The sequence below is a fragment of the Monopterus albus genome, unplaced genomic scaffold, assembly GCF_001952655.1.
Source record: "Monopterus albus unplaced genomic scaffold, M_albus_1.0 scaffold147.1, whole genome shotgun sequence".
NCBI classification, from domain to species: domain Eukaryota; kingdom Metazoa; phylum Chordata; class Actinopteri; order Synbranchiformes; family Synbranchidae; genus Monopterus; species Monopterus albus.
The window spans coordinates 1,452,592-1,466,551 of NW_018128027.1; the positions used below are offsets into that span (position 1 = coordinate 1,452,592).

General features: G+C 42.0%; 1 protein-coding gene across 2 annotated transcripts in view; it reads right to left on the reverse strand.

The window, feature by feature from the left end:
* pak6 (p21 (RAC1) activated kinase 6) overlaps window positions 1–13,960 on the reverse strand; it is a 45,873-nt gene that overhangs the window by 21,844 nt on the left and 10,069 nt on the right. For both annotated transcript variants that reach the window (XM_020614499.1, XM_020614498.1), the window contains exon 2: window positions 11,768–12,015. In XM_020614499.1, the coding sequence (XP_020470155.1) occupies window positions 11,768–11,971 (204 nt within the window). In that variant the 5' untranslated portion in view covers window positions 11,972–12,015. The remainder of the gene's footprint in view (window positions 1–11,767; window positions 12,016–13,960) is intronic.

Genomic DNA, 13,960 nt, shown 5'->3' on the forward strand with positions numbered 1-13,960 from the left:
GTGTGTGAGAGAGAGAGAGAGAGAGAATTTCACCTGCCTTATTAGGGAGAAAGACCACAGGAATCAGGTGTGTGACTGTACAGAAAAGACACATATTCCTCATCATAGTCTGTCCAACAATCTTGACTGGCTAACCCCTCCACCCCGAAGGTAATTTAATTTCTAAAAGGATCTTAAGATTCTGACAGCATCCTCTTATTAGGATTTATAGCTTCAGTCTTATTCTAAGTGTGCTATTAAGTGGCACATAATGTATCTATTAAGATCTAACTGTTTGGCATGGGAAGTGAGTTTCTCCATAATTAAGAGCCTAGTCTTGCACATTCTTGAAAAAGACTAGGAAGGAGAGAGGAGGATAATGCTTGGAATTAAAAATAAGACATCTGCAGTGAAAGAGGGAGAGGCATTCATCTTGTTTTGACACAAAAACTGATAACATACAGGGTCAGAGGAGGAGGGAGAATGAGGTTGTCTACTGTGTAGCGATACTAATTGAAGATGTCCAACAACAGAACATGCTAATTTGACCTACCATGCTAGCAATGAAAGAATGTAGTGGAAACTTTCTCACCTTAGGTGGAATGTGATTATATATTGCTACAAGAGAGTATCTAATGGCTGAGATGAGGATTTTTGTTCACCCAGTGATTAAAACAAACAAATGATTATGTATGATCTGGACCATGGCATCACTGAATAGAATGGTGACTGACAATAGACGGTGAAGATGTTAATGAACCCTAAAACCAGAGATCCAGTAAATGAAAACTACCATGGCACAGAGCATGAGACGGGCCTGCAGGAGGAGTTAGATTATATTACTAAGATTTTGGTGGTTTTTCCAACACAAAACACTGAAGTGACATTCGTGGTAAACACATTGCCACAGCAACATAACAAACATACATATACACACAAACTGGAATCTTTACAGATCGATTGCCAGTGAAATTTCGAATTTGACTACATCATGTTTGTGTTTCAGTCTTGTAACAATCAGGTTCAAAATACTAAGTGTCATGATTCTGTCCCGCCTGTTTCCGTTCTTGTGCTTTTAGTTTGACATTGCCTCCTGTTTTTGTTTCACCAGTTTCGGACTTTTTACTTTACTCGGCACTCATTGTTTTCACCTGCTCCTGATTGTTTGCACCTGTTTTCACTGCATTATAAGCAGCCTTCTCCCACCAGTAACCTGCCAGATTGTTCTAGACTCCATCTCTAACTCTCCAGCATTAATCTTTGCCTGACTCTCTAGTTACTGACCCTGGATTTCGGTTTTTGACCACTGTATATTGCCTCCCCCTTCAAACCCGGACTGCTTATCGGACTTCCCTTTTGGACAACGTGTTTTGGATTCCTTGGATGTATGTGTTTGCTGGCTCTGACCCTGGATGGTATTATTGACCTGTAAGTGCGTTTCGTGTTTTCACCGTGTCTTGTATCGTTTTTGTTCTTGTCAGTGCTCTTAATAAAGAAACGGTGTTTCTTCACGTATCCTCGTCTGGCTATGTAATTGAGCTCACCCACGACAACATCGGCAGCTTTCCCTGTGTAATGCCATAAAACAAAACACTGGATGCATGGTCCATACAAACAAGATGTACTGTAGATATGACAAGAGACTGTGACAAGAGGAATTGGACTCTTGTTTCTTAGATCTCTGTGTGTGAGCCATGAAAACTGGACTAAATTAATGCTCAGGTCAGGACTAGAGTTAAAAGAACTATACTGTAGGTGTTGCTTCAGCTTTGTGAGAAACAGAGAAATGAGCTGAACAATAAAAATTTGAGTGGTGGTTAAACATTCTTACAGAAGAAACAGTACATGCTAATTAGCAAGCTGACAATCCCAGAGAGAGCATGTGAGGCTGGGGGTATCAAAAACAAACAAAAGAGTTCCTGGAGGCGGGAAGTGACAGGCAAAGTTCGCTGTCTCCAGAGCGGCAGATCATTTTTTTCAACAAGGAACTGTCTGTTTTTTCTCTATTACCAACTTGCTGACTCATAAAAGCCTTAAAACAGAGATAAAAGTCCTATTTATTTGCATGCTACTCTACAGTTAGAGGAGCTCAAGGAGAAGCATTTAATCTAAGAGCAGGTACATCAAGTGACTGAAAGGAGAACCTGACCCGATGTGTTCCACGCATAGAGGATTTAGTACCAACTTCCTTCAGGCCGCAGGTATAAATTTCACCTGCCTTAACTGTATAAATTACTGACAACACATTTCATGACCAGTATTTCTTATCACCACATGAAAAGACAATGGGACCAAGAAACTAAATGCATTTACTCTACTTACAGTAGGTACATTTTGAGGTAGGCTACTAGTACTTTGAGTATTTTCATGTTATGCTGCTACTTCTTCTTCTTCTACTTTCGACTGTTCCTGTTAGTCCCCACAGCGAATCAACAGTTCCCACCAAACCGATGATGCACACGCCAAACTTGGCCTATCCAAACTGGATGCCCTTCCGGATAATGGCCAACTTTGTAGAGTCTTAAATTACTTCTATTTTAGTTGAGTATTTCCATTTTATCCTACTTTATACTTCTACTTCACTACAATTTAGAAGTAAATACAATATATTTTAGCCCACTGCATTTATATCAACCTGACATTACTAGTAACTAAAGAAAATAAATTTTACAAACAAACCAGAGGCTCAGTTTATATGGCGTTATACGTTAAACTACCAAAATGTTTATTAAAAAAGCAGTTTTAGCTCCACTTGAACCGACTTACCATTTAAGTATTGCTCTCTTTGCAACAATGATATAATTTTATTATAACAAAGACAGGGACCACATTGCTTACTAAGTATTTTCACTTATAATTCTTCAAGTGTATAATGCTGATAGTGCTTGTGTACTTTTCCTTTTAATTAAGCATGTTTTCAGTATGGCATTGCTACTTTTAAATGTTATACAGCATAATGTAATTACATCCTATGACAATTCTTAAACATTTCATGATACCAAGCTGCCTGTCCTGTTATATTAAGAGTAAACCAGACACAAAGAAAGATCACATTTTGCTCTCAGTCTGTCTACAGTTAATCGATCACTGTAATCACGGTGTCCAGGGGATTTTGTGGTTGTCAGAAATTTGGCAATAAACATAGAGCTTAACTGTTTTGACTGCATAATGTGAAGTGACAAAAGTGGGTCAGTGTGGCTGTAACCAGAGTGTGTGGATACAGTACTGAATGAACCCATTTAGAACAAACCATTATTTGTTCTGCAGTTGTAACTGGAGCAATTATAATAACTTTATCAGTGACATAAAAGCAGACATTACCACACTAATGGCAAAATTCCCAACACTTTATTTACTGATTTCATTCTCTTGCTGTTCTCAATGAATGGAGAGACTATAATAGCACCAAATGCTAATCAGACCCCTGAGTAAGAAAGGAGAATCTTTTATGAATCCATTATGACCCAAGTCATCAGAGCTCAGTTTTAAATGCCAAGATTAAAGCAGGATTCCTACATTTACATAAATCTGCTGCAAAAACTCCCCCAACTGCCTCTTGACATCACTAAAACAGACCAAGATGACAGGCTTTTTAAAAATGACAATCCACTTTTGCATTGTTAAAATAGCCATAGGTCACAAAATGTCTCACTGTATTTCTGTTGTCAGTTTCTGCACAGGCAGGACAACAGAGCAACAGCTTTGACTAAACATCTGGTGGACGATAAGGGAAAAAAACGCATGTAGTGTTCATTAGTGTGATCACTGTGCACTGCATATCCAATCACTGCTCAGATCTGGTCCAGTAACATCAATTTTCAGCACCATCAAGTTCCTTTACACATTTGTGAAATGTTAATATCAGCTTATATCAGCTTATTGTCAATTTACGTTAAATGTCAGGCTTGAAAGTCTGCCCTCCAGGTAAAGAGCAACGCGAACTAAACACGCCCCTGTCTATTTCAGTAGTTTGCTAGATAATGATCACCTTCTCTTCTTTAAAGGAAAACGCTACCAGACAAGTTGCTTCCTAACACAGTAACACTTCTCTGCTACTGAGATCCACAGAAGCAGCTGGTGTGTGATCTAAAGCTGGAGCAGGAGTAAAACCCTCAACCCTTTTCTTTTCAGGTTTGAGTTTTCTAAATCAAACCATTGTGTAAGCTGCAACTGGCTCCAGCCGTCCAGAGTCCCTCAGGACAATGGACAATGGGGTCTAACTCCGGTTTCCAAGCACCTGTACGCTCATGCACATAAGCAGAAACAGGAGGCAGAAAGTCACACACTCTCCCCATGAGCTTAGACCCCCCCGCCACTTCATCAACTACCACTGCAGGGGTGCAGTTGCAGGAAGGAAGGGCATGGTGCCAGCTACACACTGGCTGGACTGTCTTTATCCTGCATGACTTAAAAAGAGATGATTTATTACAGTTTTTGATTCTTCAAAGGAGTATGAAGACATGACACAATCCCTGCTAGACTGAGGGTTAGTTCTATTTCAAGAAGAAATTGAGCCTTAGCACCATAATATATTGATCACCCACAAAAGACTATGAAATATTGCTGAGCAGCTGAGGTCTCTGCCACCTCGACATCACAGAGGCAGCAGACTCCACTGTCATTTCACCATATGTCATTCTTTACCAAATCCCGAGGACAGGCTGTTTCTTTCTCCACCTTGCTATTACAGTAGAGGCTGTTATTCACCAACAGCCTTGTGCCTTTTCTATTGAGTTGTTTATTTTGGCGGCTAACTCTTATCGGTGGATTGATCACTGTGGCCCAGAACTGCTGCTGGACGGAGGGGAGAGAACACCGACAGGAAGGAGGAATGTACTGAAAGGCCTTATCTGGGAGTGCCAGGCCACTGTGATGGGAAGTGAAATGTCAGAAAGGGCAAGAGGAAGTAGCACACAAACAAACACATATAGGCAGATGCACACAAATACACACTTCTAAGTGAACATGCACAAGAACACACGATCTTTGCTGCCTAATCGGCATAAGGAGACAGATAACTCCCATCTTTCTCCTGTCTCTGTGATTTCAGTTCCTCTATCTCCCATTTTTATTTTATTTTCTCTCTTTCTTTGATGAGCTAGCTATGTCTTCCTATTTCCCAGTGTCTTTATCAGTTGGTTTTAAATGGAATGGGGAGAACGGCAACTGCAGCACTGTGGTGCTCAAGGTCTAGTGAATATGAAACCAGGGGCTTCTTTGTTGACAGAACTGTGATAGATGTGTTCACAGATTGATCTTCATTGGATTCATTACACCCATAAGCTACGTTGATATGGTCATTACTGAAGAAGAGGTGTAATGAGAGTGGCAGTCAAACCTCATATGATGGAAAACCATGTGAAACAATGTTAAGTGAAGTCTGAGGAACAATAAAGTCTCTTTGCTTTAGCAACACACTATGTTTGCACCACAGCCACCGCCTTTTACACAACCCGTGACACATCTTGTTTCAAATCATATGTGATATTTATTTCTCCTCCATGATATGTTATGTTTGCAGTTGAATCTTCATAGTTACTTCTTCAGTTAATTCACACTTGATGTTATCTTCTTGATAGATCAATTCATTCATTTTCTACCGCTTAACCCCTGAACGGGGTCACAGAGCCAATCCCGGCTGGCAATCGGGTGAAGGCGGGGTACACCCTGGACAGGTCGCCAATCCATTGCAGGGCTAACACATAGACGAACAACCACACACACGCTCCTATGGGCAATTTAGAGACACCAATCAAACTAAGCTGCATGTCTTTGGACTGTGGGAGGAAGCCAGAGTACCTGGAGAGAACCCACGCACGCATGGGGAGAACATGCAAACTCCACACAGAAAGGTCCCGGGTGGGGCCCAGAACCTTCTCACTGTGAGGCAACAGTGCTAACCACTGCGCCACCGTGCTGCCCTCTTCTTGAACATGCATTTCTAAAATGATGAAACTTTCCAACCTACAACCGCAAGATATAAGTTACAGAGATTGCACGTACCTTCACCAAGGCACAACATTTGCTCACGCAAACAGGTCCTTTGTGAAAAATGAGATTGAGAGCAGCACAAAATGTGCCCTAAAATCCTTGATATGGATCATCATTTAGGGTATGATGGGCAGTTGTACTTGTGCATCCCTGAACATGTCAGGGTTCTGCCTTCATTACAGGCCAAGTTATGGCCTAGGTTAAATAGGGTTTTCAATGTGAACTGTAAATGGCCGTCAGATCCGGAATCTGGATCAGAACTGGAGGAAATTTGGCCTGGTGATACACATTGCCACCTGACATACTGTATGTGTCAAATGTTATCAAAAATGATTTTAAATGTTAAAGATGGGATATTTTTTTTGCATTATTTTTATGACCTTGCCCTTTGTTCTTTTTCAGCTAAAATCTAATCACTTCTATGGCTGGTCCTCACCAATGTATGATCCATCCAGCCGTTTGGCTGTAATCCTACTAATCAACACACACAGAACCAAAACCATTTTTACCTCCTTGGCCGAGGTAAACGTGGTGAATCCTTGCTTCAGTATGGGCAATTTTCAGAAGCCACTTTCCACTCTTGAACGAATAGATTTTACTCCAGATATACAGTACGGTAGAAATTATATTTAACAAGTTGAAAAAAAATCATAGGTTGTAGATGGAGGATTCGACAGTATCAATGCCACATGACACGTTATATGACTGTGATTACTGTGCCGCTGACGAAGTAAAAATGACCTAATGATGCCGCCCAATTATAGTCCAAACAGCAGCCACAATCTAATGATGCGCCATTTCTTCTTAATTTCCTCGTTTACTTGTACAGCCAACGGGGCCTTACAGAGCAGTGCAGCAAATGACAGCTCAGACTATCGAGGTCATTTACTGAGTGTTTTGAACAAATAGCTTTGTCATGCAGTAAAATACTCCTTCTAGAAAATAAACAACAAAAGACAAAAAAACAACAAACAAAATAAGAAATTCTTCTTTTAGCTCTCATCTTGTCATGTGTTCTCAGCTCTCTGCACCTTGTTAAAAAGAGTTTTGAGACCAGGCAACACCTCATTTTGTAACTCATCTTTTACCAGACATGAACTCAGAAATGTCTAACAACTTCACTAAATCCCGTCCAGACCTAATCTAGGTTATTTGGAAGCGTCGGATGCTGTAAGCTGTGAGCTTTCACAGTTGCAGTGGCATAAAGCCATAAAAACACACACGGCTGTGTGTGCACGGATACAAACATCCGCACATCAGCACACACACCTCTCGCTGACACCCCGGTGTCTGTTGGATTTTTGCCTGTGTGCTGGGCTGTCACTTGCTGTATGAAATAATGCATGGACTCCAGAGCAGAGCCACTTTCTCCCTCGCATTCTACTGAGTGGCCTGACAGCAAGGACCAGCTTTGTCACAACAAGCAGCTCGACTTAAAGCCCCCTTCAAACCAGGATCCACACCGCTGTGGAGACAGGAGCAGTTAATGGAACCCACCGGGTCTTCGACCTCCATTGGCATAACATGGTGAAATAAAGTACAGTGAACATTAAGAGAGGTAGAGGGTTAAAGTAGACACCAAAACAGCAATCTATGAACACACTGCGATTTCTGCTGACAAAGCAGGAACAACAATGATGCCTGACAGCACCATGTGATGGAAATAACAGCCACCATGCATAATGCAAGACACTCTGCTTCCACTGAACCAAGCACTCCGGACTCTCCAGGACGTGGCTGTCCCTCCTAAAAAGCCAGTCACTGTTGGGGGCTTTACAGTTTGTATGTTTGTATGACAACAGTCATCCCTCGACAGTTAGCGTCCACTGGGAGATGGGGTTGTAATTATTGAGATCTGAGATTCCAGTAGTGATAGTGATATCCTGTTTTAGCCTCAGAAGTGAGTTGCTCACACTTGATCTACCCATGGATTCCCAAAGGTGGGTGTCATGTTGCTTAATTGTTAGACAAACAAAGCAGCCGTGAAAGAAGACTAGAGGAAGAGGTTGGGCCCTCACAGCCAGGAGATAGGATCCCTACAGTTTCAGCTTTCAGGTTTCATAATACAGTTCAATCGTAATACAATCAAATAACATTTAGGGTATGAAGCTAATCTCTTTCATATAATAGTGTTCTTGACCTTTAGATCACAGTTGGCTGTAGTAGGTAGAGTGAGATGATGAGTCAGAGGTGTGTGTTTGGACACATCTCTGTATCTTTCTCTGTACTTGCTAAGCCGTGTCTACTTTGAGCAATCCAATCAATGTGAAGGATTTCATTTACATCCCTTTTGGAACTTTACCTCATCCATATATTTGAGTCCACTCAGAAATACATCACATTGCACAGTATAAGGATGGTCCAACTGCTCTTTTACCTGGTCACTGTAATCTGTTGTCCAGTCTTTGCTGAGCATTGTTAGGTATTTTTAGTCAGATAGAAATTGGATAGATACTTTATGTATTAGAAATGTTTAGTGGAGATAGGATGTCTAGTTAGACTGTTAAATGCTTAGGCATGCTTATGAGTTTCTACAGGGTACATCTGGTCAAGGATAACTAGAGAGAAAAGTTGATGATTGTCAGCAGACAGGGTGTTTAATATTATTATTATGATGTGTATAACTGTAGCCTTAGCCATAATATGTTCTTATGTTTAATGTCATGACATGTCACTAGAGGTCGCGTGAGAATGTTTTTAGCTACACACCACTTAATCAACAGACACACACACATCGATTTGCTTCATGTTTTGACTACTGCTATGGCCAGCTGCAAAGCTGGCACCAGAGACGTCGCGGTTGACGTTTCTGTGTAGTATGGGGCTAACCCAACCGAAGAGATATAATGTATAGGCCTGGTCCACTTTGTGGACTTCAGCTCGGCGTTCAACACCATCATCCCGGACATCCTCCACTCCAAACTGACCCAGCTCACTGTGCCTGCCCCCACCTGTCAGTGGATCACTAGCTTTCTGACAGACAGGAAGCAGCAGGTCACATCCAGCACCCGGACAATAAGCACAGTTGCCCCCCAGGGATGTGTGCTCTCCCCTCTGCTGTTTTCACTCTACACCAATGACTGCATCTTGAAGGATCCCTCTGTCCTGCTCCTAAAGTTTGCTAATGATACAACGGTCATTGGTCTCATCCGAGATGACGACGAGTCAGCCTTACAGACGGGAGGTTGAGCAGCTGGTCCTGTGGTGTAGCTGTAACAACCTGGAGCTGAACACGCTCAAAACAGTGGCGATGACAGTGGACTTCAGGAAGAACCCCTCCCTCCTTGCCCGCACTTACCATATTTGGCAGCACTGTATCAGCAGTAAAGTCCTACAAGTTCCTGGGCTCCACTATCTCCCAGGACCTGAAGTGAACATCCAACATCAGGAACATCACCAAGAAGGCACAGCAGAGGATGTACTTCCTGCGCCAGCTGAAGGAAGTTCGACCTGCCCCAGGAGCTGCTGATACAGTTCTACAGAGGAATCATCGAGTTTGTTCTTTGCACCTCCATCACTGTCTGGTTTGGCTCAGCAACCAAACAGGACAAGTACAAACTTCAGCAGACAGTCAGGACTGCAGAAAAGAATCTTCCTGCTTCGCACACTTTTCTTTTACGCTGTTCAACGCTCATTGCAGCTTGCTTCAAAAACAGCATTAAATCACTCACTTCAGGTCCAGCGCCTTCGCAGTCTCCAAACATCCCCCTGTCTTGCATATCTTCCACCCAACAAGTAAATCTTTCTAATTCTTTCCCTTCATCTTCCTTAAGAACCTTCCTTAGCCATCTCATGACCGCTAAATACACTACCGACCCCAGGGTCTCGGATTTGCTCTCTTTCCACCGTTCACATATATTTAGTGCCATAGCAGAAAATTAGACAAACACGTATTAACAAGTTTCGGTGAATGGCACAGCGCCCACGTGACCGACCCAGTCAAGAACACAGAGGCTCTGCTTGGCTGTTGAGGGTATCCCAGTCAAATCATTTGTTTTAGACAGTAGAAAATCTCTTTCATGTAGGTATTTTTAGTCAGATAGACATTGGTTAGGTACTTGTTGTATTCCGGTTCTTTGTACCATGCTAACTCTGAGAGACGAGGCGGTCCAAGTAGCTACAAAACAGTGCTGATTTATTCCATGAACACAGGTAAAAATTAACATTACACGCTCAGGTATCTTGCACCTCCAACATGCACGCAGGCAACTGAAGGATGAAAGACCCTGAAGTCAACAGGCCTGTACATTATATCACTTTGGGCTAATCCCATACTACACAGGAACGTCAACCGTGATGTCTCCCGGTGCCAGCTTTGCAGCTGACCAGAGCAGTAGTCAAAACATGAAGAAAATCAATGTGTTATTGTCCGTTGATTGTGTGGTGTGTATCTAAGACATTCTGACAGGACATCCAGTGACATGTCATGACATTAAGCATAAGAAGATATTATGAATACAATTCTGATTAAACATGTCATACAGTAATCAACTTTCTATCTAGTTATCCTTGAACATAAACAACCTGGAGTCCCCCATGGGAATGACTAAGCATTTTAACAGCCTAAGCTAGACATCCTGTCTACACTAAACATTCCTTATACAACAAGTACCTAACCAGTATCTATCTGACTAAAAATACCTAACAGAAACCACCCCACAACAATTATGGAACACAACAAACTTGTCCCTGTGTCCTCATTGATAATTTAACTTTAACCAAACTTCACATTTAAAGTGACTTCGCTACTTCTAGCGGCAACGGGGCTCTTTCCTGGCTTCAGGCTTTATTTTATAAAACCTGGAATTAAATAGTATCAAATGTCCTATTAAATTTGTAAGACAACCCTCAATGGTTATCCATTCATGTGATGGATTTTACGTCTTTTATAAAGCCAATCGATCTAAGGCTAGGACACTCATGAATTCTCCCACACGTGAGGCTATGTGATTTTAGACTTGAATGTGATCAGACTTCAGACAAAAGACGAAACACTTTACTTCTCTTTTAACACAATTTTAAAACAATTTACCGATCGGGAAAGATCCTCAATCAGACAATTCAGCGTTTTAGAGTGCCCAATGTGCAGAATTTCTCTATAATATAGAAAAGGTAATCTGCTTACCTGTTTTTATGAATGCCGGCCGGCAAATTGTCTGTAGAAGTACTTCCATAGATCGCGCATCCTCAGTTCTCTGCCGATCTCACGCGGTCCCCTGTCGAACACTAGCTCGAAGTCGTTCCATCCGGATCACAGCACCATTTGTTAGAAATTAACTCGTTCTTTTGTTGGAAGCACGATAAGTGACGACAGGAGAGGACCGTTTAAAATCAGCAGAAAGTTTACTGAACGTCTGATCACAGGTAGGCCTTACAGTGCTGGGATCAGAGAGACAGAGCTCCCGCAGGAGTTCCATCCACTGACCCCGAATTTGTTATATTACACAGCCTTATGCTGGTTTACTGTTTTGCACATTAAGAGCCGATGTACATGAGTCAAATTCCTCGTGTGTCCTGGCCAATAAAGCTGATTCTGATTCTGATTCTGATTCTGAAAAAAGGTGGGGATGGGAGCAAGGCTTCCTTCCGTATTGTCATCAGAGGATTATGGCATTTTCTCTGCAGCACTAAGAAATACATCTGTATTGATATAACAAGCAGCAGGTCTTCATGTGCTGTTCTTGCTGAGAGTAGCGCTGTATTTTTAGAATGATAACTCATTGTGCTTAATGAGGCCCTGGTGATCAGTTCAAGATACAGTCACTGAATAAAAAAGTTGAACAGAAAGTGTGCCTACCTTCTTTGGCCTCAGCTCCACCTCTGTGATCCTGGATGGGTCCACCACGGGTTTGGGCCTTCGCAGGTTTTCTATCAGGCTTCTCCATTGGGTCGGCAGGCCCACAAAGCAGCCGTGCTTTGCATCAAAAGATGTGTGGACACGGTGCTCAAAGTTCTTGGGCGCCGATATCTCAGGCCTCTTCTTTTTTTTCTTGCGAAACATCCTCAGGTCCACAAGGACGGCAGCTTGCCTGCTTCACAGTGTCCCTGTAGAGAATTAAATTCAGCCTTTCATGAATCTTACCCAGCATCACATACAGCATATTTTTAGTTAACTGTAATCTTGACATTTGAATATAAGTAAACCTCTAATGATAAAGATGACTGGTCACTTTTCTGGACCCTACTCTGACCATGCATATTAAATCTGAAATCTAACAATAGATGATACTTCGAAGCAACTGTTTCAAGAGACACACTACAAAGGGAAAATATTCAAAATGGCTCATTTAAAAAGCTTCATGTCCGGGATGTGTATGTCTCACTTTGCCTTGCTGGATGTCACGAGTTTGTGCCTCTAAGAACGACTCCAAGGAGAGTGGATGGATTTGTAAGTATGTGTAATGAAGGATATCTGGTCAATTAAGGCTTATTCATTCTCTGTGCCCTTTTATTGATGAGCACACGGCAGGGCTGGCCAGCGCCCACAGGCTTTCAGTGCATTAGCGCAAGAAACACAACACACATACACAAACACTCGTGCATGGACATATACATGTTTAGATATACGTAAAAACACAAATACACTCTAGCAGGCTATCCTTCATAACTCTTTCATATTCCATCCTTATTAGTAGCTTGGGTGCTCTTGATTGCAGGGAGGGTAACCACTTCATTCTCGGATGAATGGTCCTGCATTTGGCGATCCACTAACCAGGGTTTATTGTACGTTCAGCTTTAGTTTCTATTCAAGTGTAGGGTAATAATTAAATAGATTATATCTTAGGTCCCTGGTAGGCTAGTGGTTAAGGCACAGCGCTCTCTCTGCTGCGGCCCGGGTTTGAATCAGGCTTGCGTCAGCAAGGGCATCTGGCGTAAAACACAACTCAAATGTCAAAATGTGAATCGTCAGTGTGACAATTCGCTCTGGCAACCCCTAAACGGGAAAAGCCGAAAGTGACTTTCTCATTTCCTCAGCTGTACTGGTAGATAATCACTCACATTTAAGTCTCATGATTAGTATTGTAGCGTCCCGCAGGACACAAGATGGACAACCCTGAGTGCCGACGAATAGTCGCTTTTATTAACTCCACACAACCAGTTACTGTTGGCCGTAACCATGCCAAAAAAAACAGCCCAACAACAAGCAAAGAATAACAATCTGCTAACACCCTCCATAGCTCCAATCTCTCTCACACTTCTCTCCCTCCCGCTCTCACACCTCTTAACCCCTGAAGCTCCACACCCATCAAGGAACCATAACAATTTAGAACATCATAACATGCCAAGTGAAGGATCACTCCAGTATTATAATGTTTCATGTAGCTTATAGTATGGAGGATGTCCCAGCTGGTCATGTTTACAACGTGGCTACAGAGATGCCGAGTTCCTGCCTGCCAGTTAGTGGGTCCAACACTTTTGGTGAGGAGCAAAGCTTTCAACTGAAATTCATGTTCCTGCTGTAGATGTTAAATCCTTCTGATTTTGGTGACCCCTTATAGCTTGGCAATGTTTGTTACAGATATTTAAGGTCACCAGAGAATATATTTTAATGATTTGGGTGGTCCCCTGCCTTATCTTCTCCAGAGGGTCACCAGAGGGTTAAAGTTTTTACTTTTACAGTGAAATATCTTCATGAATGCTTCATGAATTGGCAAAATAACTTTGTATAGGCATTCATGGTTCCTAGAGGACATGTTTTAATAACTCTGGGGATCCACTGACAAAATCACTGCACAAATTATGACTGCCAGTATAGAAAAGAAAGGCCAAAAACAAATCTTTTTTATAGGAGGGTGATGAACGAACATGCTGTAAGGAGGCTAAAAGAGGACTTTATGGGGCAAGACTGGGAAGCAGTTTACAAAGAGGAAGACTTAGACAAAGCATATGAGCAATTTTTAAATATATTTAAGAAAGTATATGACAGGAACTGTCCTCGTAAGCAGTATAAAAACAAGAGGAATTACAGTGGGAAACCGTGGATGAGTAA